This window comes from Agelaius tricolor, unplaced genomic scaffold (assembly GCF_023055355.1).
Source record: "Agelaius tricolor isolate 1412-34295 unplaced genomic scaffold, bAgeTri1.0.p SCAF_14, whole genome shotgun sequence".
Taxonomy (NCBI): domain Eukaryota; kingdom Metazoa; phylum Chordata; class Aves; order Passeriformes; family Icteridae; genus Agelaius; species Agelaius tricolor.
In genome coordinates this window covers 859,469-886,591 of record NW_027269274.1, presented here as the reverse complement: position 1 = coordinate 886,591, position 27,123 = coordinate 859,469, and the positions used below count along the sequence as shown (strand labels likewise).

The 27,123-nt window shown below is 54.2% G+C and overlaps 1 protein-coding gene and 1 long non-coding RNA gene across 8 annotated transcripts in view; one reads left to right on the top strand and one right to left on the bottom strand.

Moving 5' to 3' along the window:
* Positions 1 to 27,123, top strand: part of GRM7 (glutamate metabotropic receptor 7) — a 192,894-nt gene that overhangs the window by 112,504 nt on the left and 53,267 nt on the right. For all 5 annotated transcript variants that reach the window (XR_011681102.1, XM_071439283.1, XM_071439281.1 and 2 more), the window contains 3 exons: positions 10,245 to 10,385; positions 15,353 to 15,553; positions 19,772 to 19,911. Coding sequence is in view for 4 of the 5 variants with exons in the window: in XM_071439283.1 (XP_071295384.1) it covers positions 10,245 to 10,385; positions 15,353 to 15,553; positions 19,772 to 19,911 (482 nt within the window). In the remaining variant the exon portion in view is untranslated. The remainder of the gene's footprint in view (positions 1 to 10,244; positions 10,386 to 15,352; positions 15,554 to 19,771; positions 19,912 to 27,123) is intronic.
* LOC139595730 (uncharacterized) lies at positions 15,565 to 16,086 on the bottom strand. Of its 3 annotated transcripts, none has more exons than XR_011681104.1 (3): positions 15,985 to 16,086; positions 15,751 to 15,946; positions 15,565 to 15,671 (listed from the first exon to the last, which is right to left on the bottom strand). It is a non-coding gene; the product is annotated as an uncharacterized lncRNA (long non-coding RNA). The 3 variants fall into 3 exon arrangements; XR_011681103.1 differs by having other exon boundaries at positions 15,751 to 15,927; positions 15,966 to 16,051; XR_011681105.1 differs by having other exon boundaries at positions 15,751 to 15,889; positions 15,928 to 16,032.

Sequence of the window (27,123 nt, the reverse complement as noted above, 5' to 3'; positions counted from 1 at the left end):
AGCTGCACTGGCTGATTGAGCCCCTCTCAGTCCCTGGGAGCTCAGGGTGCCTGGCACACCTTGGAGCAGCAGGGTTTGCCTGCAGAGCTGCTGCTCACACAGCTCAGAAACTGGAACACTCACTGCACAGAAAAAAAGCATTTTTCAAATTGTTCTCCTCCCCCAGCAGTGACTTCAGTTCAAAACACAGGTGTGAGGTGCGGGTGTGCTGTGCTTTTACACACAGGGGCTGATGCTCCTGCTTTCCTGCCACTGGGGATATCCCAGCCTGCGACTCCAGAGGGGCCTCAAGTGTTTGGTATTTGTAGGATCAGGCCCCAGATCCACAGTTATTTGTCTTGGTACTTGATGTCACTCTTGGGACAGAATTTTCTTTGCCACAGTCCCGTGGGGGGGATTTAGGAAATCATTAGATGAACTGAATTCATTCATCTTAAGTCAGTCTTAATATAGCCTGATTGTGTTTGATGTAATTATGCTGAAAGGATGAAGTTGCATTTTATTTGCATAATTGCAGTAGACAGTGAGCCAGAGGAGTGCACATGAAAGAGGAATCACTCCTTGGCAAGTGGGGAACAGCTCCAGAGCCAGCCCAGCCAGGTACGGGGAACTTGAGAGGCTTGGAGAGGCTTTCAGAGGAGAAAGAGGAGATTGCATTCATTTATAGATTTATTGGTTTGTTTGTTAGTTCAGAGGGCAGCTGTGCAGCAGGGTGCTGTGCCCTGCTCCTTGGTGCTCTGAGCTGGGTCCTCCTGACCCCAGAGGAGATTCCTGCAGGGGGAGACAATATAAGAAAATAAAGATAGTGAGGAAAGTAATCTTACCCCTAAGGAGTCGCAGTTGGGCCAATGATCAAAGATTAGGAACAGGCCACAGCTGTACCCAGTGAGAAGAAGAGTGCTATGAAAGAGTGGGGTGGTTGGTTGGGAAGGGAGAAGAAGATGCTATAAAAGAGTGGGGTGGTTTACTGAGAAGGGAGAAGAAGATGCTATGAAAAAGTGGGGTGGTTGATTGAGAAGGGAACTGGGGTCAGTTGGGGGCTTTGTGAAGAGGAAAGAGTCAGAGCTCTGAGGAGGTGCCCATGAGAAACCCAAGAAGGTGTGGAACCTTTGTGATAGGGAGGCCACAGCCTGGAACCCCTGTGATGAGATGCCAAGAGATTCCCAAGCCTCACCCTGAGCCCCTGAAGCTGTGTTCAGCTCAGCTGGGAGGGATGTGCTCACCTTTCCCCTCCCTGTCCTGCCCTTTGCTGGCCAGGGTCTGTGGGGCTGGGCAGGTCCCAGGCAGGCTCACACAGGCACTGCAGGGCTCTGGGGCTCCTCTGCTGTTTTCCCCTGCCAGGCTCCTCCTGCCCTTCCTCAGCAGTGAGTGTGCTCTGTGTGCATGGCCTGCAGCTCCAGGGAGAGGGGAGCAGCTGGATCAGGGTAGGACAGAGATTTGAGCTGAATTATTTACAAAGTCTGGCAAAAGCTTTGCTGATGTGGAGAAAAGCAGTCTTTACTGTCTGGGCTGAGAATTGCTGCAACTGAGCCGTGGGATTCAGATGGATTTCAGATTAATGGTTCAGTTCCAGAGCCTGGGGATGGAGTTTGTGAAGCTCTGGGCAAGAAGGCTGAGGGACAGCTCAGATCCAGCACAGGGATGAGCCTGTATATTTAAAAATTAAAAACTGCAAGCACTGCAAACCAACAAAACTGTCCCAGGAATTCTCAGTTGTTTTTCTTCCAGAGAGATGTGAATCCCATTTTGTTTTCATTTCCACCAAGAGCTGCTTTGCTATTTTTTTATTTGGGAGTATGAACTTGGAAAAAACCATGAAAGAGTGGTGACTTAAGCAAAACTGAGGATGAAATTCTCTCCTTGTTTACGGCTCTGAAGTGTTTTACTCTCACAGCCCCTGAGTGCCAAAGGAAGGAGCTCAGGGTTCATTTTTCCCTGGAATATTCCCTGGGAATGATGTGCTGCCCTCAGTCCTTCCTGCCTCTCCTCAGGGGAGCAGGAGGCCAGAGTTTATTGCATAATAATACTTGTAAAAACTTCCCTTTGGATTCCTTCTGTTTGTTTACAGCCTGCTGCAGGCTCTTCTCCAGCTCTCTGCTCTTCTCCAGCTTTTCCTGTGTCCCTGGGGCGTGAGCCATGTGCTTGGAGAGGAGCTGGGCTGGAAGGATGTGGCTGCAGGGGTTGTTCTGTGGAGGATGCTGTAATGGCTTGTGAATAATGATGAAGCCTAATTAGGGCCCGTGGTGTGGGGCCACATTGCCCATGGCACCTGCATGGCACAGGAACAGCCCCGGCTCCTCTGTGGCTGGGCAGGGGTGACCCTGGGCTGGTGCCACAGAGCCACTCCCTGGGCTCCCAGTGCTGGTTCCCTCTCAGTGCCACTCCCTGGGCTCTCAGTGCTGGTTCTCTCTCCAGTGCCACTCCCTGGGCTCCCAGTGCTGGTTCCCTCTCAGTGCTGGTTCCCTCTCCAGTGCCACCTCCCTGGGCTCTCAGTGCTGGTTCCCTCTCCAGTGCCACTCCCTGGGCTCTCAGTGCTGGTTCTCTCTCCAGTGCCACTCCCTGGGCTCCCAGTGCTGGTTCCCTCTCAGTGATTCCCTCTCCAGTGCCACTCCCTGGGCTCCCACTGCTGATTCCCTCTCAGTGCTGGTTCCCTCTCCAGTGCCACTCCCTGGGCTCTCAGTGCTGATTCCCTCTCCAGTGCCACTCCCTAAGCTCTCAGTGCTGGTTCCCTCTCAGTGATTCCCTCCCTGGGCTCTCAGTGCTGGTTCCCTCTCCAGTGCCACTCCCTGAGCTCTCAGTGCTGATTCCCTCTCAGTGATTCCCTCCCTGGGCTCCCTGAGCTCTCAGTGCTGGTTCCCTCTCCAGTTTCCTCCCTCTGGGTGCCCCCTGTGCCCAGCTGTGCCAGGAGCTCTCAGCCCCCTCGCTGAGTCACAGAGGATGGAGCCCAGATGTGAAGCAGAAATCCTTCTCATCCTCATTTTCACCGTTGGTTTCCTGCTTCTCTCTTTAATTGCTGCTTCCCAGAGCATGAATTGCCAATGAAGAACATTCCAGATCTCATAGGGTGAGTTGGTTTTTGGGGCTTTGGGCAGGTTTGTTGTCCCAAAGCCAGGAGGAGGTGAAGCCACAGAGCTGGGGCTGCTCTGCTGCCAAGGGGGGCTGACCCAGAGCTTTGGGCTCTCTCACAGCAGCTGTCAGGGACACAGCCCTGCTGCAGGGGTTTGTCTTTCCCATCCTTGCAGAGCTTTCAGCACCTCACTTACCCAGGCCCAAGTACAAGTGATTCAGTCCAACACTGCAGCAATTTAGTTTCATGGAATCCAATTGGTTTGCTTTACCTAAAAAACCTGAAATCCAAACCACACCTGAACTGTCTTTGACCTCCTTGGAATTTAAATGATATTTTTAGTTGTGGCAGTTATTTGAAATGCTGATGTGGCAGTCCCAAAGAGGGAATACTTGTCTCGAGTATTGCCACTTGAAATTTTGGGAAGCCACACAGATGTTCATCTCCTCATTATGGAAATAATGTATTTGGTTAATGTGTTGGTGTGAAGAGAGGGGAATACAAATTATCTTGCAACTTGAGGGGTTTGGTTCTGTTTTCAGTGAGTTGAGGTTGCTCAGAGGGAAGAGAAAGCTCTGGGGAGATCTTAGAGATCTTTGCCTGAAGGGCTTGCAGGAGGGCTGGGGAGGGATTTTTCACTGGAGCAGGGGGGGACTGGACAAGGGAATGAGATGGGGAAGTTCAGATGGGAATTTGGGCAGGAATTGTTTCCTGGCAGGGTGGGCAGGCCCTGGCACAGCTGGGGCTGGCCCTGGATCCCTGGCAGTGCCCAAGGCCAGGCTGGACATTGGGGCTGGAGCACCTGGGGCAGTGGGAGGTGTCCCTGCCATGGCAGGGGTGGCCCTGGAGGGGATTTAGGGTCCCTTCCCACTTCCTTGGGCGTGTCTGTGTGCAGGGCATGTGCAGTGAGCTGGCAGTGCCTGGGGGCTCTGGGTGAGCCCCTGTGCCAGCTGTGCCCTCCTGCCTGGACAGAGCTGTCCTGTCCCTGGCAGTGGGGCTGGGCTGTGCTGGGGGCTCTGCCCGTGCCTGGGGCAGCTGCAGTGCCAGGCCAGGCTGCACAGAGCTGGGCACTCTGCAGGGGCTGCTGCTGGCACGGGAATGCTGCAGCCAGGGACAGGGACAGGCAGGAAATCAGCTCGGGCTGGGAAGGTGCAGCACAGCCAGGCTGGGCAGAGCAGCCCCCTGCATTTGCATTTTATTGTAATTCTGTATTACAGCTTGAACCTGTTGAGTGTCTCCAGGAGCTGCTGCAGTCTCTGCATCCCAGCAGAGAGGGATCTCTGCATTTTCACCCTGGTTTCAATTATGCAGTGAGTGACTGGAGTTTAGCTGCTTTTAAGGAGAGGCTCGGGCGTTTTGTCAGTGGCTGCTGAGCAGGGGGAAAAGCACTCTCATGTTCTGCATTTTGACCTCCTGCATCTCAGCTTTTGCTGCTCTGCATTATTAAAATGGAACAGGCCATCTGTGGAGCAGCTGCTGCTGACAGACTGGGGAGCTGGAACTTGGGAAACTGATGGGAAGAAACATCCAGTGGGTTGGGAGGGACCCTAAATCCCCTCCAGTGCCACCCCTGCCATGGCAGGGACACCTCCACTGTCCCAGCTGCTCCCAGCCCCAGCGTCCAGCCTGGCCTTAGGCACTGCCAGGGACCCAGGGGCAGCCCCAGCTGCTCTGTTATTTGCTCAACAGCTTTCAGCTCATCTTCAGGTGTGAGGAAAAGGATTTTTTCATGAATGAAGGTCCTGGCAAAACAAATTGCCTATTTCCAGCAAGAGAGGAGCAGGAAACAGTGAATTCCTGGCAGGATTCTGCTCCAGGAGGTGTTGCTGAGCTGCCTGGTGTGCCTGTGGTGCCCTGCTCAGCTCTGGGCTGGGCAGTGACTGTCCCTTGGCTGGCACTCTGCTCCCTGCCATTCCCAGGAGCTGTTCATTCTATCTATCTAATCTATCTATCCATCTAGCTATCCATCTATCTACCTATCTATCTAATCTATCATCTATTTATCTATCATCTATCTACCTACCTATGTAAATATCTATCCCTGTCTATCTATCTATCTGTCTGTCTATCTCTCTATCTTTTTCCCCATCAGAACAGCCCAAAATTCCAGGTCTGCCCTGAGTGGAATTTCCTCTGTACCTGATTTATGTCATGGATATAAAAAGTCAGGTGTGACACCACCTGAAATATCCCTTGGCACAGTTACAATCTGCAGTTATTGAAAAAGAAAACAGCTGCAAAGCACTTTCATGGAGTGATGGAAGTTAATGAAATCATTTATTTTATGGCCTTTTTACTGAGCAAGAAGGTCAAAAAAATATCTGTAGCCTGTCTTAACACCACCCCACAGTGTGTGGCTGGGCAGCAGCAGAAAATCTGCAGAGAGACTTGCTGTCCTAAAATTGATGCTGTCATTCCCCACCTAATGCTTTTATCCCAGATGTAATGCCAGTAAGTGAGACTGCTTTGGGTTAAATGCCAGCAAAATTGGAAAAGTGTTTGAGTAGCTGCTTTCAGCTCATTTGGCATCAATAATTATAGCAGGTGATGATTTACTGTGTGGGTAAATAACTGGCTGTCAGTAATGTGGACATCCTTGGGACTAAATAGAGGAGTAAAAAATATCATGAACTGATGCCATCCCTGCTCCAGTGAAACTGGGTCAATATGTTGGATTTGCTCTCACCTGGGCTGACAATGAGAGCACTCGAGGCACACGGCAAATGCACTGGGTCAATAATTTTGTGGTTTAATTAGGCTTAATGATTTTCCTTATTAAATAAGCCCTGAGGCCCTGGAGTCCCTTGTGACACGTGCAGGGGGTGGTTTGTGGTGTGTGCAGCTGCAGTGGCCACGCAGAGGTGACAGAAATCCCTCTGAACATGGAAATCCATGCTTTGGGGCTTGCAGTGGGGCCAGCAGAGTTTATATCCTGGCTCTGCTGAGCATCCCTGCTGGTGCTGTCCCTGTCTCCTCCCCAGGGTTTGGGGTCCTGTCCCTGTCCCCACTCCCCCTTTTTCTCCCCTGTCTCATCACAATGTGGTTCATGTATGTATTTATCCCGTGGGGGAAAATAAATGAACCCTTAGGTAGTATCATCTTTCTATGTGTAAAAATAATGATTTAATCAAATCACAGCGATTTGAAGTAATAAGAGATTCGTTGTAATTTGGAAAATCTCATAAAGGAACTATTTATATCTCTTAGAGGTATTTGCTGAAAAAGTAATTTGCTAAAGTATGAAATATGGAGAGCGTTGGGGAATCACTAAATCTTGTCACAGCAGTGCGGTGCTTGGTCACGAGCAGGGGGAGAAGTGATTATTCCTGCTTTTGCATTTCAGCATCCAGTGGTTTTGTAGGGTCATGGAGGCCCCAGAGCCCAGCAGGCTCAGCTCAGCTCTGTGTGGGGGAGCTCTCTGTGTGTTTTCAGTCAGGAAGGTGAAGCACAGCCCCAGGTGTGTGCTTAGAACATCTGCCTTGTTCACCTGAGTGTTTATGGGTCAAGCTCGTTCCAGATGAGGGTCTGAAGTGAGAGAAGCATTTGAGATTCCCACTGGCACAGATGGACCTGCAGGACAGCCCTGTGGGGACAGTCCTGGCTGGTAAAATCACCCCTGGCAGTGTCCCAGGACAGAGCTGGGAGCAGCCTGGGCCAGGGGAAGGTGTCCCTGCCATGGCAGGGTGGCCTGGGTGGGATTTAGGGTGGGATTTAGGGCCCTTCCAGCCCAAACCACCCCAGATCCCTGTTCCCAGGCTGGGAAGGAGAGCAGTGTCTGCAGGATCTTGGCTCCAGGAGCAGCATCCCCAGGAATGGAATGCACTGCAGGAGAGGGGGATGCACTCACAGAGCTGAGTGACCTGGAGTGAGCAGGGCTTTGTCCAGGGCTGACCCAGGAGTGACCAGGGCTGAGTGACCTGGAGTGACCAGGGCTGAGTGACCTGGAGTGAGCAGGGCTGAGCCTGGAGTGACCAGGGCTTTGTCCAGGGCTGACCCCAGGAGTGACCAGGGCTTTGTCCAGGGCTTTGTCCAGGGCTTTGTCCAGGGCTGACCCCCAGAGTGACCAGGGCTTTGTCCAGGGCTGCCCCCCCAGTTGTCCCAGTCAATAGGAAAGAATGGTAAAAAATGTTCCCTTTTTAATAGGGATCCATATTCCTGCCTGTGAATGCAGAGGGATCATTAAACCAATCAATGGGAATGTTATTATTTGTTATTAAATCTGTAAAGGTTCAGAGTAATTCATATGGAATTCTATTACAGTTTTATCAGGACTCATTGATTTTGCATTATTAAGTTATAGAGCACTTTCTCCAGAGGTCAGTGAGTTTGGCACGTGGGGAGGGTTTATTGGTGCTCTTTCCCAGCCATATGGATATTGTAGATCTTAGGACTGGATACCCCCTTTGAAATGCTCTTTTAATTAGGAGCAAAACCAAAATACACAGGTTTACAGGAAGAAGTTTTGGTTGTGTGTCCCTAAAACCTGGATTCTGACATATCCATGAGAATGTTTTCCTTGGGGAAATTAATCCTATAAATGGTAATCACAGAATCACAGAAAGGTTTGGGTAGAGAAATAGTGCTGGCACAGAAATATTCCTAAATCACTAATTTGTTATTAGTTAGCTACTGCAGGTGTCCCAGGAGTTTTAACCCATTATTTACTCAATCTGTGGCAGGCCCAGGTGGAGTCCCTGCCTCAGGACAAGCAGAGCAGGGAGGCCTGGGGTCTCTGCCACCCCAGGGTCTCTCTTTTCCTGCACTTTGGTCCATTTTCTTTTGGGAAGGTTTCATTTCAAGCTGCAGTCCCCACTGCAGGGCTGGGAAGTGGAGTGGGGCTCAGGGTGCACCCCAAGTACTCAGCAGAGCTGCAGCCCAGCCCTGAGGGTTTCTCCAGCCACTTTGTGCTTTTCTTGCCTTTTCCCATGGGCTGCTTCAGGCTGGGGCTGTGCTCTGGGCTTGGCACCCTCCTGCTGCCTCTCCCGGAGGAGAGACCTGCTTTGGGTTTAACAAAGTGCATCATTTGCTGGGGAGGCTGCAGGTGAAACGTGAGGGAGCCTTCAGCCCATTTCTGGAGGGGCTCAGGGCTGGAGGGGCTCAGGGCTGGAGGGGCTCAGTGCTGCTGATTCTGGAAGGGCTCAGGGCTGCTGTGGCTGGAAGGGCTCAGGGCTGCTGATTCTGGAGGGGCTCAGTGCTGCTGTCTCTGGAAGGGCTCAGGGCTGCTGTCTCTGGAAGGGCTCAGGGCTGCTGATTCTGGAGGGGCTCAGTGCTGCTGTCTCTCAGTGCTGCTGTCCCTCTCAGTGCTGCTGTCCCTCTCAGTGCTGCTGTCTCTCAGTGCTGCTGTCCCTCTCAGTGCTGCTGTCCCTCTCAGTGCTGCTGTCTCTCAGTGCTGCTGTCCCTCTCAGTGCTGCTGATTCTCTCAGTGCTGCTGTCCCTCTCAGTGCTGCTGTCTCTCAGTGCTGCTGTCTCTCAGTGCTGCTGTCCCTCTCAGTGCTGCTGTCCCTCTCAGTGCTGCTGTCCCTCTCAGTGCTGCTGTCCCTCTCAGTGCTGCTGTCCCTCTCAGTGCTGCTGTTCCTGGCTGCTCTTTGGGGTGCTGTGGGCTGTGCCTTGGGCTGTGTGCAGAGCAGCAGCCTCAGCCCTGGGAGGGCACAGCTTGGAGCTGGGTCACTGGCACACGGAGCAGGGAGAACAGGCATTGACCCCATTCCCATCTCCTTTCCAGTTTGCAAACAGCTGCCTTTGTGCTATTTTTATCCTGCTGGAAGGACTGTCGTGTTCGTTTCCCGTGCCAGATGGGTTTCCTGAGCCTCTGCTCCATCCTGTGCTGTGCCAGCCTCGGTGGCTCTCCCCAGCAGGGGAATCCTTGGCTGCAGGGCCAGGGAGGTTCCCCTGTGCATGGAGGGTGCATCTGCAGCCCTTCCTCACTGCAGAGCCCTGGGATGGGGCAGTAGCAGGGCTGGCTGGGGCTGAGAGGGCTCATTGCTCCCATCCTTGCACCCTCCTCTGCTGGAGTGCCCCAACATCCTCTGAAATGCCCCTCTCCAGCAGGATTGTACTCTAGATCATTCACCCAGAGCTCCTCTGGGCACAGCCAGCATTCTCAATCCTCCCCACCCCTGCTCTGCTTCTTCCTGTTTCACATTTGGGTGTTTGAACTCCTCCACAACCTCCTTAGTAAAGAAGAGGCTCCTGTTGTGCCTGGGCTGAGCAGGGCTGCAGGCTGGGAGGTGCCCTGGGGAGCAGGCACAGCTCTGCTCTGCCCACTGCAGCCACAGCCAGGTGAGATGGTGACATCTGCCCTGTGGGGCTGGCACAGAGCTCCAGAGGGGCAGCAGGGCCTGGGGGGTACAGCAGGGAACCAGCAGGGTTTGGGGTGCCAGGATCAGGGTTTGGGGCACCAGGAGCAGAGTTTGGGTGCCAGGAGCAGGGTTTGGGGCACCAGGAGCTGAGGCAGGGCTGCGGGGTGGAGCAGCATCCCCTGTCCATGGTTTGTGGAGCACAAACCTGCCCTGCTCTGTGCCAGGAGCTCCTGTGCTCTGTCTGAGCAGGTGAGTGGGTACAGCTGCTGCAGCTGCACGGGGAGAGGAGACACGAGAAACCACAAAAGGCTCTGTGTGGGAGCACAAGGAGCACACAGACGTGCTCTGATTTATTTGTGCTCGTGCAAACCTCGTTTGCCAGGCAAAGCCAGAGTGCAGTGGGACAGGAGCAGGGTTTGGATGTTGTGAAGGGTGCTGCTGGTTCCAGGGGGATCTGTGGGCACAGAGGTGCTGCTGACAGCCTGCTGACATGGACATGCCTCCTCTGAAATCTGGGCAGGCCAAGAACAAAATCAGCGTGGAGCTCAGCCCAATATCAGCTGCACCATGTCCTTTATTTCCACTCCTTATTGGCACATCTCTAATCCATGCCTTTCCCCTATAACTTCTTTCAATATTGATCTGTTGTCCATTTTTATTCCTGCCCAGTTTTATTCCTGGCAGTGAGAGTCATTTTCCTGCAGGATGCAGCCGCTGAGAAAATGTGGATTTTCCCTGTTCCCATGGGCAGAGCTGGGTGTGCTGGGCACGGAGGGGGCACCAGGGCAGGGTCTGTGCCAGGCTGCAGCCAGGCCCCAGGGTGTGTGCCAGGCTCCCCATGCACAGCAGCCAGGCCCAGCCCTGCCCTCTCCCTGCAGGCTTTGACACCTATTTCACCTCTCGCACCCTGGAGAACAACAGGAGGAACGTGTGGTTTGCAGAGTACTGGGAGGAGAACTTCAACTGCAAGCTGACCATCACTGGCTCCAAGAAGGAGGACACGGACAGGAAATGCACAGGTAAGGAATGAACCCCTCCCCTCCTCCTGCCCTGGGAGTGGGCACCAGCAGGGCTTTGGTTGGAGTCAAGGGCGGCTGGAGGGGATGGTTTGTTTGGTTTAGGTGGAGCATGGAACAGTTTAGGATGGAATTGTTCCCTGGCAGGGTGGGCAGGCCCTGGCACAGCTGGGGCTGCCCCTGGATCCCTGGCAGTGCCCAAGGCCAGGCTGGGCACTGGGGCTGGAGCAGCCTGGGACAGTGGGAGGTGTCCCTGCCATGGCAGGGCTGGCACTGGGTGGGATTTAAGGTCCCTTCCAACCCAAGCCATTCTGGGATTCCATGATTCCATGATTAGAACACCCTGGAGAAGCACATTGTGCCTTGGTGACACAGAAGCCACAGCTGGTGGCACCTGATGGCCCCCCAGCCTCCCCCCAACCCCTTCAGATCTCCCAGCAGCAGCTGGAATGTGTCATGGTGGGTGATTGCCTTGAGTTGTGATCAGGGGAAATCAGTTCATGGGAGGATTTGCTTTACTTTGACTGAAAATTGGTGAAAACTCCCACCCAGGGGACTGTGGAGGGAGTTTGGGTGCCAGGGAGCAGCTCAGCACTCCTGGCACACATCCTGGCCCACAGGACATGGAGGGAGCAGCTCAGCACTCCTGGGCACACATCCTGGCCCACAGGACATGGAGGGAGCAGCTCAGCACTCCTGGCACACATCCTGGCCCACAGGACGTGGAGGGAATTTGGGTTGGAGTGTTATCCAATGCTTTGTGGTGAGCAGGAGAAATTTAAAAGCTCATCTGCCTTCCCCTAGAAATCCCCTGGGGATTGCTGGGTGCTGCTGGGATAAATAAAGGCTTCTGTCTGTGATGAGATCTGGAGGCTGAGCCTGGGCTGGGGGCTCTGTCCCTGCAGAGCTGTCACTGCTCCTGCAGGGCTTTGTCAGGTGTCAGCGCAGGGATTTCACTGCACAGAGGTCCCCTTGTCATCCTCTGCTCCTCCAAACTGCAATATCGACCCTGGCATGCTGTGGGTGGCTCTGGAGCCCTGGTTCTCAGCTGTTCTCACGTGAGGAGTTGGTGTGGAGGAGCCTGCAGGGGCCGTGTGTGCAGGTCTGTGCTGGCAGGGAGCATCAGGGACGGTGTCTGCAGAGCCCTGCGTGTCTGTGGAGCCTGGGGCTGTGGGCTGGGGCTGTCCTGTCCCCCAGGAGGGCTCTGTGATGCTGCTGGGGTGCATGAACGCTGAGATTTTTCTGCCAGCACTTCCCCAGCTGCTGAATTGCACCTTGTGCAAAGAAGAGCTGCCTGCTTGATACCGTGAGCATTGCACAATCTTTAAATTAAATCTCTTGTTAATGATGACTATCACCGGGCTCTCAGCAGCACCATTGTGTGAGACCCTTTGAAGATGTGTTTAATTCTTCAGGAGCTGAAGCAGGCTCTGAACTCCTCTCGCGAGCGCCGATGGAGTGGGATTTTGATGTCTGTCTCTGTGAATTATATGCCATAAAAATCGTCCTGGAGATACTATTTATTCCTCCTACCACGTCCCCTCTGTTGTGTGGTGATAACAATGAGAGCAGAGGGCTCAGCTGAAGCAGAGGCGCTGGGAACAGGCACGTCACTCCCCTGCGTGCCGAGATGAAGGAGGGAGACCAGCAGCTCTCAAACCTGCATCTCACTGCTGCTGTCTGAAAGAGTTGGAACAAGTGGGATTCTTCCTCTCTGTTCTCAGCACTCTGGGTTTGGAGCTTTTTTCCCTGCCTTTGTTGCAGCTGCTCTCCTGTGAGGATGTGCCTGAAGCCGGCCCCCTGCTCCATCTCTCAGGAATCAGGATGAGGAGCACTCCAGCCTCGAGTGGGAAGGGGGGGTTAAACTGCCTCTCATCACCTTCAAACAGATCCTTTGGAGGCAAAAAGTGCTCATGTCAACAAAATGCCTTTGTGTTTCATCTTCTGCTGCCATCCCAAGGCACTCACTGCAAACCCGTGGGACAGAAGTGTGTTGTGAAATCGCGCTGTGCTCGAGTGTCCCAGGCGCCAGCTGCTCCACTGCTGAGGCAAACCATGCTGCTGTGGCTCCTGCACGTCCCCACGGTAAAAAAACAGCAGAAAAGGACCTTCTGCTCAGAGAGGAGCAGAAATGGTGCAGTTCTCAAAGGGGAGCAGAAATGGTGCAGTTCTCAAAGGGGAGCAGAAATGGTGCAGTTCTCAAAGGGGAACAGAAATGGTGCAGTTCTCAAAGGGGAGCAGAAATGGTGCAGTTCTCAAAGGGGAACAGAAATGGTGCAGTTCTCAGAGAGGAACAGAAATGGTGCAGTTCTCAGAGAGGAACAGAAATGGTGCAGTTCTCAGAGAGGAACAGAAATGGTGCAGTTCTCAGAGACAAACAGAAATGGTGCAGTTCTCAATGAGGAACAGAAATGGTGCAGTTCTCAGAGAGGAACAGAAATGGTGCAGTTCTCAGAGAGGAACAGAAATGGTGCAGTTCTCAGAGACAAACAGAAATGGTGCAGTTCTCAATGAGGAACAGAAATGGTGCAGTTCTCAAAGGGGAGCAGAAATGGTGCAATTTTCAATGAGGAACAGAAATGGTGCAGTTCTCAGAGAGGAACAGAAATGGTGCAGTTCTCAGAGAGGAACAGAAATGGTGCAGTTCTCAAAGGGGAACAGAAATGGTGCAGTTCTCAATGAGGAGCAGAAATGGTGCAGTTCTCAGAGACAAACAGAAATGGTGCAGTTCTCAATGAGGAGCAGAAATGGTGCAGTTCTCAGAGAGGAACAGAAATGGTGCAGTTCTCAATGAGGAGCAGAAATGGTGCAGTTCTCAGAGACAAACAGAAATGGTGCAGTTCTCAATGAGGAACAGAAATGGTGCAGTTCTCAATGAGGAGCAGAAATGGTGCAGTTCTCAATGATCAGAAATGCTGCAGATGGGGTTTGTTTTACTTGCCATGGCTTTGCTCTGGCAGCACAGAGGGGCTCGTGGTTTCTTGCTGCCCCCATGTTTTAGGCCGTTTCTCCAGCCCTCCCTCCGTGGGACCCCAGGATGTCCTGACAGGGCTGGGCTGGGGGGTCTCTGCTGCCCCTTCCCCAGAGGCACCCACAGCACTGCTCCTGCTGCTTTCATCTGGAGCAACTCGGTGCCCTTTGGGAGCTTCCTTCTCCTGCACAGTAATTAATAATTGAATTTCTATAGTCCCATCACACAGGAGCAGCTCCTGGAGCCTGGGGTAAAACGTTCTGCCTGACTTCTTCAGTTCAGCCTCAGAGGGGGAAATATTCCCCACAATAATGTTGAAGTTGGAATTAAAATTGTGCCTGTCACCTTTGGTCTATTCCTGCCTGAAAATGGACTCTTGGCCTGATTTGCTGCTCACTGCAACAGGGTGACACAAACTGGAGGGAACACTCTTCAGCCAGGCCTATTGATTTGGAGATTTGCTGGTTTTTTTGAAGTCTGAACAATATTTGGTCCATAACATTTGCTCTGCAGGTTCTTGGCTGCTTCAGATTTGGGTCCAACTTCTAATTGCAGTACAATCTCTTTAGAAGATAACTCAGCCTGTGTTTTGGTGAAGGACAGCACACTCCCAGCTGTAAATTCAGACATGTTTGGGGTGAGCAGTTACATTTGGCTCCACATCTGGATTTACTGTGCACAGCTGATGTTTGATACCCAGCTGAGTGGCTGCTGCAGCACAGGGAAGCATCCTTGGAATTCTTGGAAATTCTGTTGAGATTTAAAAATCTTTACTGCTTTCGTGTTTGGCCACTGTTACATTGCTCTCAGGTTTCTCCAGGTGTGGTTTGCTTGGGTTCCTCTCCCAGATCTCTTCACTGCTGCAGGTTTTCCTCCTGCTACGTGTGTGCCCAGCCGTGCTTCTGGAACTTGCTGTGCCTTATCAGTGTTTGTGTGCAGCATTTCAATCCCAGATCCCCTCCCCTGGCATCCCTTCCTGCTGCATTGCTCATTTGGTTACAGAGCTGAAACCACTTAAAAGCATTTTCCTTGTCAGGGCCTGAAATCCTGATAAGTTCTGTAATCAATGAGAGGGAGTGAATAATGAAAACGATCCTGCCTGGAACTTCACCAGCTGGCAACTCACTTGTTCTGCTCCCTTGTTTGCAGGATTTCAGGGCTTCCAGAGGAGCTGAGATGCAAAACTGGGGGGTTTTGGTAGAGGGTGCCTCAACCATCATGGAATCCTGGAATGGTTGGGTTGGGAGGGACCTTAAATCCCACCCAGTTCCACCCCTGCCGTGGCAGGGACACCTCCACTGTCCCAGGTGCTCCAGCCCCATCCAGCCCGGCCTGGGCACTGCCAGGGATCCAGGGGGCAGCTTCAGGGGAAAGGTGACAGTGACAGGAGCATCCCGAGGTGCCGTTAATTACCCGTTAATTACCCGTTAATTGCCGGCGCGTTCCTCAGTTCTCCGCAGCCCCGTCGGTATTTTCTCTGAAGCGACTCCTGCCTTCCCTTGATCTGGCTTTGAGTTTTAATTAGAGCCCGGGATTTGCAGCAGAACAAGCACCAGGTTTAATACCGGCTGTGCCTTGCTTTGAGCTCTGGAGCCTCAGAGCCGGGCCTGGGAGAGCCCCGAGCCTGGAGCAGCTCCGGGATTTCCCCGTGGGCTTGGGCCGGATTTGTTTCCTGGGTTCTGGAGGGTGACTCGTGAGCAGAGCCAGGGATTCTGGTAGCAGCGACAGAGGTTTGGTCGTGTTTTAATCAATAACGCTGCAGCCCAGAGCGTTTCATGGTCCTGGCTGAAGGCGCAGCTCCCTCAGGTTCTGCTGCGCTGTCCCTCTGTCCCTGAGTGTCACCGTGTGCCAGGGCAGCGCTGTCCCTCTGTCCCTGAGTGTCGCCGTGTGCCAGGGCAGCGCTGTCCCTCTGTCCCGCTGTCCCCGAGTGTCGCCGTGTGCCAGGGCAGCGCTGTCCCTCTGTCCCTCTGTCCCTGAGTGTCGCCGTGTGTCCCCGCAGGGCAGGAGCGCATCGGGAAGGACTCGCACTACGAGCAGGAGGGGAAGGTGCAGTTCGTGATCGATGCCGTGTACGCCATGGCCCACGCCCTGCACCACATGAACCGCGACCTGTGCGCCGACAGCGCCGGGCTGTGCCCCGAGATGGAGAACGCCGGGGGCAAGCGGCTGCTCAAGTACATCCGCAGCGTCAACTTCAACGGTGAGACACTGCCCCGTCACCTGCTGACATCCCTTGGTCACCTACTGACCCCCTTGTCCCCTAGTGACTCCCCCTGCCACCTGCTGACACCCCTGTCACCTACTGACATCCCTGTCACCTACTGACACCCCTGTCACCTGCTGACCCCCTTATCCCCTAGTGACTCCCCCTGCCACCTACTGACATCCCTTGGTCACCTACTGACACCCCCTGTCACCTACTGACATCCCTTGGTCACCTACTGACCCCCTTGTCCCCTAGTGACTCCCCCTGCCACCTGCTGACCACCCCTGTCACCTACTAGTACCTCCACTTACCTATCGACACCCCTGTCACCTACTGACATCTCTATCCCCTACTGACCCCACTGTCACCTACTGACCCCACTGTCACCTACTGACCCCACTGTCACCTACTGACCCCGCTGTCACCTACTTCCACCCCTTGGCCACCTGCTGACCCCCCTCATCACCTACTGCCCCCTCTGTCCCCTGCTGACCCCCCCATGGGGCTGGGCAGGGGTTGCTCTGGGTGCAGATCCTGCTCCCCAGTGCTCCGGGGGATTCTGCTGGGTGCCAGGTGGGGCAGGGGAGCTCTGTGCAGCTGTGCGGGACAGGAGCAGCATGGCCTGTGCTGCTGCTGCTGCTCTCAGTGTCCCCAGCCCCAGAGCTGGCCATCCTCCTGCTGGGGAGCAGCTCTGCACAGCCCCGTGCAGCTGGGACCACCCTGCTGCTCCTGCTGGTCCCCGAGCATTTTGTGATCGTCGTTGCCTGGAGGACAAAAGACCCAAAATGTGGAAGACTTTAAACCTCAAGTGCCCACCCAGTGAAATTCTGGAAGTTTTGCAGTGCAGCTGTGTTTTTGCCAGTGAGAAGCTGAGGATGCTGTTCATGGGAGCCCCTCGGGTGCCCAAACTGCCACGGACGTGCCTTGAGTACCAAACTCCTGGCTGGTGACATCTGTGTCACTCCTGGCCTCCTCTCCATAATTCATTCCTCATCTTGCAGTGATTAAGAGATCGAAACCCTGCAAATTCAGTCAGATTGTGTCTGGGTTTGAGGGCTTCCTGCAGGTGTCAAGTGCCCTGTGTCTGCGTAGGGAGAAGCAGCTCCTTTGTTGGGAACTGAATTAAATTGTCACAGCTCTGCATGAGCAAGAAGCTGCAGCCTGGAGACTGACACAGGTTCCGAACTGCTTAGTGGGCTCAGCAGAATCTGGGAAATCTTAACAGGAAGAAAATAAATCCTAAATGATCAAACACCAGTGAAATAACGACATGTTTTATTGCCTGGAAGATCAAGGGTTATTTCTGAAATGCCTGTTTCCTCTCTGCCGTGAGATTTTCGTACATCACTCTTAATTAATTTCATTATTTCATGAAAGGAGCCTGAGCTGAGGCTGGATCGCTGCAGTGATGCAAACCAGGACTGACAGACCCTGCAGACAGGTGGCACAGAAAGGGCTCCAGAGCCTCACCCAGAGGTTAAGGAGGGCTGGCCCTGCTGAGCAGAGCCCTGGCTGGAGCCCAATTACTGCAGCTTCAAAGGCAGGAGAGGGACACTTGTGCCTGCCCCGCGGTTAGCAGGGGTTAGCAGTGCTTCCCTCTCCAGCTGCTCATGGATCCCACCTCCCCCTGGGGCTGTGGCACTTGAGCACAGACACTGTGAGCAGGGTGTGCTCCTGTGTCATTTCAGCACAGACTCTGTGAGCAGGGTGTGCTCCTGTGTCATCCAGCACAGACACTGTGAGCAGGGTGTGCTCCTGTGTCATCCAGCACAGACACTGTGAGCAGGGTGTGCTCCTGTGTCATTTCAGCACAGACTCTGTGAGCAGGGTGTGCTCCTGTGTCATCCAGCACAGACACTGTGAGCAGGGTGTGCTCCTGTGTCATCCAGCACAGACTCTGTGAGCAGGGTGTGCTCCTGTGTCATCCAGCACAGACACTGTGAGCAGGGTGTGCTCCTGTGTCATCCAGCACAGACTCTGTGAGCAGGGTGTGCTCCTGTGTCATCCAGCACAGACACTGTGAGCAGGGTGTGCTCCTGTGTCATCCAGCACAGACTCTGTGAGCAGGGTGTGCTCCTGTGTCATTTCAGCACAGACTCTGTGAGCAGGGTGTGCTCCTGCCTGCCCTGTCCAGAGCTGTGGTAAGCTGGGACTGTGCTGTGGGGTCCCTGCAGGCCCCAAGCCCTACTGGGACTGTGCCTTTGGGGTCTCTGCAGGCCCCCAGCCCTACTGGGACTGTGCCCCCCTGCTGCCCCCACGGCCATCCCAGGTCCCTTTCAGTGCCTTTGCTGGGGTTTGGGGTGGCTGTGGTGAGTTCTTGGCTGTGTCCCCCCAGTGTTTGTCCCTGCACTGGCTTTGGGGTGGCTGTGACAGTGGTGTCCGTCCTCCATCTGCCTCCTGAGCAGCAGCCCTGGGCCAGCCCTGCACCTTCCTGTGTGTGTCTGTTGCATTTTGGGAGCTCACCTGAGCTCCTGCCGTTCCAGGTGTCCCTTTCTTGTCAGCTCTGACAAAGCTGAGCCTAACTCACCCTGGGCCAGCCCTGCACCTTCCTGTGTGTGTCTGTTGCATTTTGGGAGCTCACCTGAGCTCCTGCCGTTCCAGGTGTCCCTTTCTTGTCAGCTCTGACAAAGCTGAGCCTAACTCACCCTAAGCAGCCCTAAGAGTGGTGATCAGCCAAATCCCATTTAGCACTTTGCTGCCTTTCCTGAGGAGCCAAGGAATTACAGCCATTGCTTCTGATTGACTCTTAAGTGTTTCCACTCCAATGTATTCTGGCTGCATGAATCTGTAATGACAATTAAATATCTGCCTGGTGCTCACAAGGAACCAGCCAGGAGAGATTGCAGTGGAAGATTTTCTGTACCTGCCTTTGAACTGAATTTGTATCTGATCTCAGAGGATTGTAGGAGAGACAGGAAACAATTTACCAGGGCTAGAATGGAGACTATGCTAATTCACTCCTTCAAATCTTTTTTTTCACTCCCTGGAATTCAATGAAGAATGGGAATCATGAAGAAAACGATAATCTTAAAGTTCAGTGCTACAACAGGAGAGATTTTTCATTGCTTTAGGGAAAAAAAGTTAGGAGGAGGAAGCTTTGAATATAGATATGCTGGAGGATTGTCATAATCTTCAATCTTGACACAATATTACTCTACCCCACCGCAGCCTATTTTAATATGTCTGGAAATAAATGTCACCCTGGAAGGTTGCTCCTGGAGCTGCGAGGAAATGAGGCAGTGCTTTGGTTCTCCTCCTGGGAGGGTTCCCAGGCAGTGCTGTGCTGATTGAAGTGCAGCTGTCCTGCTGAGAGCTCACCTGAGGCTGGGCTCAGGTGTCAGGGCAGCTCCAGGCTTTGCCAGCACGCAGGAAGGGCTGGGGCTCTCTTGCCCTGCACTTACCCGTGTTTGTCACTGGAGTGACAAGGTATTATTTACCATTTACATGGTAAATCAAGTTCATTCAGGGTCCTGCTCTGGATCTGCCCAGGACACTCCTGTGGCAGTGCTGCAGAGCCTGGATCAGGGAGTGCACAAGGAGTGCTCTTCCCAGGTAAGGGAGTGCACCTGGAGTGCTCTTCCTGGCTAAGGGAGTGCACAAGGAATGCACAAGGAGTGCTGTTCCTGGACAAGGGAGTGCACCAGGAGTGCTGTTCCTGGACAAGGGAGTGCACCAGGAGTGCTGTTCCCAAGACTGCTGTGTCCTCTCCCACCCCATGACAGTGGAGCACACTGTGGAGGAGGATGCTATTGTATGGTGCCCATTTCTGGATGCAGTCAAGACTCACCAGACCCAGGCTGGCTTCTGACAGCAGCACCTCTCAGGAGCAGATGGGCTCTTTTCTGCAGGGGGAAAGCAGCATTTAGAGGCTGCATTCACAGGAGGGGTTTCCCAGGAGAATTCCCTGAGGACAGGGAGATGGGAGGCAGGCTCTCCTGCAGGGCAGGAGGAAAAGCCTCCTGCTCTTTCTGGCCTTGGGCAGAGCAGGGTGATGCAGGGCTCACCTGGGCTTGCTGTGTTTGTTTGCGGGCAGCAGGGTAGGGCAGGGACGATGGCTCTGTGGGACAGGGCTGGGTGGTGGCAGTGTCCCACCCTTTGGATGGCTGTGGGATGATGGCCTTGGCCTGGGACGTGTTTCCAGTGTGAAAGCTCAAAGACTGGGTAAAGATTTGGTGCTGGGTGGTTGGATTTTGTCTGGTTTCCTTCCCCCAGGCAGTGCTGGCACTCCAGTGATGTTCAACAAGAACGGGGACGCCCCGGGGCGCTACGACATCTTCCAGTTCCACAGCAGCAACACCAGCACGCCCGGCTACCGCCTGGTGGGGCAGTGGACAGACGACCTGCAGCTCAACGTGAGTCCCCTGCTCCTTGGCTATGGGCACCCAAACCAGCAGGGACCTTTGCTATGGGCACCCAAACCAGCAGGGACCTTTGCTATGGGCTCTATGACCAGCAGGGACCTTTGCTATGGGCACCCAAACCAGCAGGGACCTTTGCTATGGGCTCTATGACCAGCAGGGACCTTTGCTATGGGCTCTACAACCAGCAGGGACCTTTGCTATGGGCTCTACAACCAGCAGGGACCTTTGCTATGGGCTCTAGAACCAGCAGGGACCTTTGCTATGGGCTCTAGAACCAGCAGGGACCTTTGCTATGAGCTCTAGAACCAGCAGGGACCTTTGCTATGGGCACTCAAACCAGCAGGGACCTTTGCTATGGGCACCAAAACCAGCAGGGACCTTTGCTATGGGCACTCAAACCAGCAGGGACCTTTGCTATGGGCTCTCAAACCAGCAGGGACCTTTGCTATGGGCTCTGTGACCAGCAGGGACCTTTGCTATGGGCTCTATGACCAGCAGGGACCTTTGCTATGGGCACCAAAACCAGCAGGGACCTTTGCTATGGGCTCTATGACCAGCAGGGACCTTTGCTATGGGCTCTACAACCAGCAGGGACCTTTGCTATGGGCACCCAAACCAGCAGGGACCTTTGCTATGGGCTCTCAAACCAGCAGGGACCTTTGCTATGGGCTCTACAACCAGCAGGGACCTTTGCTATGGGCTCTAGAACCAGCAGGGACCTTTGCTATGGGCACCCAAACCAGCAGGGACCTTTGCTATGGGCTCTACAACCAGCAGGGACCTTTGCTATGGGCTCTGTGACCAGCAGGGACCTTTGCTATGGGCACCAAAACCAGCAGGGACCTTTGCTATGGGCTCTATGACCAGCAGGGACCTTTGCTATGGGCTCTAGAACCAGCAGGGACCTTTGCTATGGGCTCTACAACCAGCAGGGACCTTTGCTATGGGCTCTAGAACCAGCAGGGACCTTTGCTATGGGCACCAAAACCAGCAGGGACCTTTGCTATGGGCTCTGTGACCAGCAGGGACCTTTGCTATGGGCACCCAAACCAGCAGGGACCTTTGCTATGGGCTCTACAACCAGCAGGGACCTTTGCTATGGGCTCTACAACCAGCAGGGACCTTTGCTATGGGCTCTCAAACCAGCAGGGACCTTTGCTATGGGCACCCAAACCAGCAGGGACCTTTGCTATGGGCACCCAAACCAGCAGGGACCTTTGCTATGGGCTCTAGAACCAGCAGGGACCTTTGCTATGGGCACCCAAACCAGCAGGGACCTTTGCTATGGGCTCTAGAACCAGCAGGGCCCTTTGCTGTGTCCTCACAGCCCCACACTGGAGGTTCTGCCCAGTGTCTCCCTCTCCCCTGTCCTGCAGCCTTCTCCCTGCACCCAGAGGGCCAGAGCTCCTCAGACTGGCAGAGACACGAGGTGCTCATGGAAATTTAATTCCTGCTGCATGGCTGCAGTCCCCAGGTGCCAGCTTGGGAAATGAAGCTGTGGTTTGTTGAAGTTTGAAACCACTGGGCTTTCACTTGCAGATGCTTTTTGGATTTTCTTGTCTTGGGAAAGCTGCAATGAAATGTGTTTGGAGTGAGTCCCTTTTCCAGTGGTGCTGTTAACCCTGTGGGTGGGGTGGCCTGTCTGGGATGATGCCTAGAGGAAAGCAGGCCCGTAGGAGCAGGGGCTTAAATGCACTTTGATGTTTCCCAGAAAAATGCCCCAGGACTGGTGGGTGGGAGAGCTGCAGAGCATGTCAGCCTCATCCCCTGGGCCTGGCCTGTGCCCTGGCTGGCTCCAGGATCCCTGCTGGCTCTGGGCTCTTTTCCTCAGCCCTCTGGGGCAGTAGTGCCAGCCTCACCTCATGCCTGGCTCCCTGTGGAGAGCTACCAGCACCCAGAGACACAGACTGCAGCTCCCTTGGGCTCTTCAGCCACACGGCCTGAGGGGGATCAGGCCTTCCTGGGAATTTGTGGGAAAGGGGTTTTCCCCCTCAGTCAGCCTTGCCAGCCCAGGGACATGGGGAGTTCTTGGTGTGCTGGGGCTCCTTCTCTGCCTCTGCTGCCACATCTCCTCTGGAAGGGTGACAGGACATGGCCCAGCCCTGACCCCCTCCACACACGGGGGTGACCCAGGGGGTGGCCTGGGAGGTGACATGGGGGGTGACCCCGGGGGTGGCACAGAGGGTGCCCCAGGGGGTGCTCCCAGCCCGGGCTCTCTCTGGACCTGCTGTCACATTTGGGGTTGGCCCTGTGACCTGTGGGGACACCCGAGCTGCCCCAGCCCTTTGTGCCCGGGCTGCCCACAGGGGTCACAGCCACCCCCTGGCATGGAACCAAAGCCCCCACACTTCCTACTCTTAATGTTGCCATGGTTTTTGTTAAATCAAGTAATTAATGTGGGTCGCTGAGGGTCCACTCTTGGAGGCTGATCACACACAGTATTTCACTCTCCTTGAATTTTGGCCTATTTTTATTTCTGTGTTTGGTTTGCTCTTTCAGTGCTTTTCAACTTTTGATGTTCTATATAAGGAAACCGATATTAACTTGCAATTTACAGTTCTTTTAGCAAAAAATATTAATATTTTATTAAGCAAATCCTTCTTTATGTAAACTGCACATCCTGATCCATTAAAATTTAAAGCTAAATTAATGGAGCTTGATTTGTATTCCTGTTGTTGTGTTAAATGTTTCCATAAAAAGACCTCTTTCCTCACCCTCGTAGCCTCACGGCCACAGGGTCATATCAGTAGTTGAGACTCTCTCACTAACTTCCCTTCTAATCACTCAAGTGTCCCAGTTTCTCACACAAATATATATCTAAGACAGTCCCTTTTGTATTATTGGATTATTTCTTACAATAATAAGGACAATTGTGGAGTCTAGAGAAGCCAAGGATTCCTGGAAATAACCAAAATAAATTCTATTAAATACATCCCAGGGAAAGCTACCAGAGGATGTGATTTGTCCTCAGTAATGATTGTGGCAATAACCCTGCAGGGGATGTTTCCCAGTCCTTATTTCTCAAACCCCAGAGGGCAGAGCCAGGGGAGTTTGGTGCAGGTTGGAGGGGGCAGCTCTGCCCTGGTGCTTTGTGTCCCTGGGGGCAGCCCCGGTCCCTCCTGGGTGTCTGCATTGCCTGGGAATGGGGACAGCTCTGCCCAGCCCACAGGTAAGGACCCTGCAGAGCCAGGGGGCAGGAGCTGCACGAGACCAGCTCGGTGAGTAAGGATTCTCTTCTTTATCATCATCCTCATTCCAGGAAGGGACAGGAATGTTTCACTGTGGCATTCCTCTGGCAGGGCTGCTGCTCTGCAGGCTCTCGTGGGTGCCTTCAGCAAAGGACATCTCCCCATTCATGGTACTTTATTCTCTGGAATAATCTGGAGAGCTGAACCGGATTTTCCCATGTCAGATTGCAGGGTAACTTGTGGTTTAGTTTTCTGTCTCTTGCTTCTGTTGGCAGACAGACTGGGGAGAGCTGTAGCAGCTTCCTTGGGACTCCTCAAATCTGCTCTTATTGTTGATAAACCTGGGTTTGTGAATTACCTGGGCCTGTCTGTATCTCAGGTCAGATAACTGAGATACATTTGATGACTTTTCACTGCAGCAAGCTTGGGACACAGCAATTGATGTGAGGGCAGAGCAATCACCCATTTTCCTTTGCCTGCTTGGCAGCCTCCAGCCCAGCAGAGCTGTGCCCAGCACCCAGGGCACGGTTCAGTGGCACTTTTGGCTGTGTTTCAGTGTCCATGCAAGGATAAAATGAGCAGATGTCTGATTTTACTGGCCTTGGCCAGGGTTCCATGCAAAGCCATTGCAGTGCTCTGCTCTCCCTGCAGCAAGGCTGTGATGCTGAGGTGCCCACCCATCTCCCACCCGAGGGGCCAGGGAAGGCCAGGTGCCACCCTTCTCCTTGGTGAGGGCTGTGCCAAGCCCCTGTCACTGCTGCAGGCAGATCTGGGGTGCAGTGGCTGTGGCTGACCCCTCCTGCCCTGCATTTCAGGCTCAGAGCTTGGCAGCTCCATCCCTGCTGCAGCACAGCTCCTGTGGGAGGCAGAGACACACCTGGTGCATGGGGCTGGAGAGATGCACCTGGTGCATGGGGCTGGAGAGATGAACCTGGTGCCCTTAGGCTGGAGAGATGCACCTGGTGCATGGGGCTGGAGAGATGCACCTGGTGCATGGGGCTGGAGAGATGCACCTGATGCACTTGGGCTGGAGAGATGCACCTGGTGCCCTTAGGCTGGAGAGATGCACCTGGTGCATGGGGCTGGAGAGATGCACCTGATGCACTTGGGCTGGAGAGATGCACCTGGTGCCCTTAGGCTGGAGAGATGCACCTGGTGCATGGGGCTGGAGAGATGCACCTGATGCACTTGGGCTGGAGAGATGCACCTGGTGCCCTTAGGCTGGAGAGATGCACCTGGTGCACTTGGGCTGGAGAGATGCACCTGGTGCACTTGGGCTGGAGAGATGCACCTGGTGCATGGGGCTGGAGAGATGCACCTGGTGCATGGGGCTGCAGAGATGCACCTGGTGCACTTGGGCTGGAGAGATGCACCTGGTGCATGGGGCTGCAGAGATGCACCTGGTGCATGGGGCTCAGAGATGCACCTGGTGCCCTTAGGCTGGAGAGATGCACCTGATGCCCTTAGGCTGGAGAGATGCACCTGGTGCATGGGGCTGGAGAGATAGAGATCCCCTGGCCACAGGAGAGCTGGGCTTTAAGCCAGGCCTGGCTCTGGGAGGCTGCACTCCATGGCCAGGGCAGCTCCAGCCTTGCCAGAGCTGCTTGGACTGGCTGCAGCTTTGCTGTTTCAAATGCTGAGGTGCTGCTGGTGGAGGGGAGCCAGTCTGCCCTGGGGAGGGTGAGGAGTGTTGTGTTTGGGCTGGTTTGCTTTTCCAGTGGCTCGTTTCAGTTTGTTGGGCTGGGCTTTCCTTTGTGTCTGAGGCCTGTGTGCTTCCAACAGCAGGAAATGGGAGCATGGCTGAAGGCAGCGTGGCCAGGGACAGGTCCTGCCTCCATGGGGAGCTCCTGGTGCTTCTCTGTGGATCTCAGACGAGGAATGAGCCCCTCCATGCCCTGCCCTGCCCCATCTCAGCTCAGGAGGAGTCCTTGCTGTGTGAGCTGTTTGGATGAGGGGCACTGGAGGGATGGGAGCAGCTCCCATACATTGCTGGCTCCTAAGAATGCAGCTTCTCCTGCTTGGAGGTGCCTGACACAAACATCTCTCCTGGAGGAACTGGTGTGCCTGAAGGAGGAAGAAATGGATGGCTCCTAGAGGAAGCACAGGTTCTCCTGGGAAATTTGGTGATATTGCTTCTCTTCCTCCAGGTACAGTCAACTCAGCAGCTCCCACGTTTATTATGTTTTCCCATCCCATTCCTTGAGCAAGTATCCCAGAACTGTCAAAATCAATAGGTGAAGGAAACATTCCCTGTGAAATGGTTGAACCTGCTTTTTCCAGGTATTGGCCTTGTGCTAGGGCTGCAGAGGCCTGTCTGGGCTCCTGCCCATGGACACAAGCTGCTCCTGGGGTCACTGGGGTGCTGGGACCCTGCCCCATGGGCTGGAGGTGCTGGAGGGACCCCACAGGGCAGCTCTCCCTGGCCCAGCCCCGTGTGGAGGCTCCTGGCTGAGCTGTGGGGTCCCCTGGTCCCTGCCTGCCCAGCTCCACACGGGCAAGACACTGCCCTGTCCTCCAGCCCCAGCCTGGGGCACTGAGCAGCTCTGGGGCCCCCTGTCCCTGCCCAGCTCCACAGTCAGGGAGCTGTGGCTGAGCCCTGCCACAGGAGTGCCTGGGAGATGGATGGGATTGGCAATGATCCCTGTGGTTCCATGGACACAGCTGTCCATGGGCCTGCACCCCTGGTCAGCCCTGAGGATGGGGCGTGGGCTCCTGGGTGATTCCCCTGCTCCTGGATCCTGGGTGACTCCCTGCTCCTGGGTGATCCCCTGCTCCTGGGTGACTCCCTGCTCCTGGGTGATTCCCTGCTCCTGGATGATTCCCTGCTCCTGGATGATTCCCCTGCTCCTGGATGATTCCCCTGCTCCTGGATGATTCCCCTGCTCCTGGGTGATTCCCTGCTCCTGGGTGATTCCCTGCTCCTGGATGATTCCCCTGCTCCTGGATGATTCCCCTGCTCCTGGATGATTCCCTGCTCCTGGGTGATTCCCCTGCTCCTGGATGATTCCCCTGCTCCTGGATGATTCCCTGCTCCTGGATGATTCCCTGCTCCTCGATGATTCCCTGTTCCTGGATGATTCCCTGCTCCTGGGTGATTCCCCTGCTCCTGGATCCTGGATGATTCCCCTGCTCCTGGATGATTCCCCTGCTCCTGGATGATTCCCTGCTCCTGGGTGACTCCCTGCTCCTGGGTGATTCACTACTCCTGGATGATTCCCCTGCTCCTGGATGATTCCCTGCTCCTGGATGATTCCCTGCTCCTGGATCCTGGATGATTCCCCTGCTCCTGGATGATTCCCTATTCCTGGATGATTCCCTGTTCCTGGATGATTCCCCTGCTCCTGGATGACTCCCCACTCCTGGATGGTTCCCTGCTCCTGGATCCTGGATGACTCCCCACTCCTGGATGATTCCCTGGATCCTGGATGACTCCCCACTCCTGGATGGTTCCCTCCTCCCTGGGCAGGCAGCTGGGAGCTGCTCTTTGCCGTGGGGAGCAGAGTGTGAGATAAAGCCCTGTTGGAATCAGGAACGTCCCTGGAGCTCAGGGTTTGGGGTGAGCTGGGGTCACCCCCAGAGCAGGGGAGCCTTTGCTGGCAGGACAGCAGCAGGGACAGGGACACCATGGTCACTGGCACAGGAGGGAAACTCCACCCTGCAAGCCTGTTTTCCCCACCAACAGAAGCACATTGAGTAACTCTGTCATCCTCTGTGCAATTTATGTGAAACCTGCTCACTTCAACACCTCCTGAATCTGTTTGGGCTCAGACCAATCAATTTACGTGCCATAAACATCTCTGTTAGGGAGTTTGGAAATAAATGTTATGAATAGTGAGTTGGTGAAGAGAGTAATTAACTGTCTAACCTGCTGGCAAGAGACCTGGCTGTACCTGCCTTTTTTTGATAAAATATTCGAATTGGAATTGCATCCAAGCACCTCTTCAGTGGTGTTTGTTGCTCAGGAATATTCTGCCAACAGATGGTATTTGTCTAAAATAACACGTTCAAATTGATT